At 39.4% G+C, this 472-nt stretch overlaps 1 protein-coding gene across 1 annotated transcript in view; it reads left to right on the forward strand.

Annotated features, from left to right (window-relative positions):
- Positions 1-236: 236 nt before the first annotated feature.
- LOC138055969 (guanylate-binding protein 4-like) overlaps positions 237-472 on the forward strand; it is a 7,706-nt gene continuing 7,470 nt past the window's right edge. The window contains exon 1 of the mRNA XM_068901828.1: positions 237-326. Within this exon, the coding sequence (XP_068757929.1) occupies positions 237-326 (90 nt within the window). The remainder of the gene's footprint in view (positions 327-472) is intronic.

Genomic DNA, 472 nt, shown 5'->3' on the forward strand with positions numbered 1-472 from the left:
GCACTGGCCCCACATAGACGCAACCCGTTAGTCGTCGAGGCTAAGCAGGCCACTGGGTTGGGGTTTTTTGATAATTCGATTGGACTTATGAAGGATAATTTAGGGATATTTAAAAGTTTATCTTTTTTGCATAGTGTTCGGCATTTGTCGTATTTATGCCTAAGTGGCAATACACATGGCTCCTTGGAAAATCCCTTTTTGGTGAAAAAAGATTCCGTGATAAAAGTTTGATGACGATGAGTTGCCGTGTAAGTACTAACATTGGTTTGTATGGATGTGCTTTTAGCTATCTTATGGTGAAATGGTTTGGATGCGATAATCCAGAGGTAAATGAAATTTTTGGAAGTAAGAGGCACCCATTTGTTGTCATTATTCAGACAAGTGGCGAGGGGTGGAAGTGATTAGAATATACTCAGAATTTTCAAGGTCATCGTTGGTGTGAACAATTTGTCGTTGCAAACCTAGTTTTTAA

This window comes from Montipora capricornis, chromosome 7 (genome assembly GCF_036669925.1).
Source record: "Montipora capricornis isolate CH-2021 chromosome 7, ASM3666992v2, whole genome shotgun sequence".
NCBI classification, from domain to species: Eukaryota; Metazoa; Cnidaria; class Anthozoa; order Scleractinia; family Acroporidae; genus Montipora; species Montipora capricornis.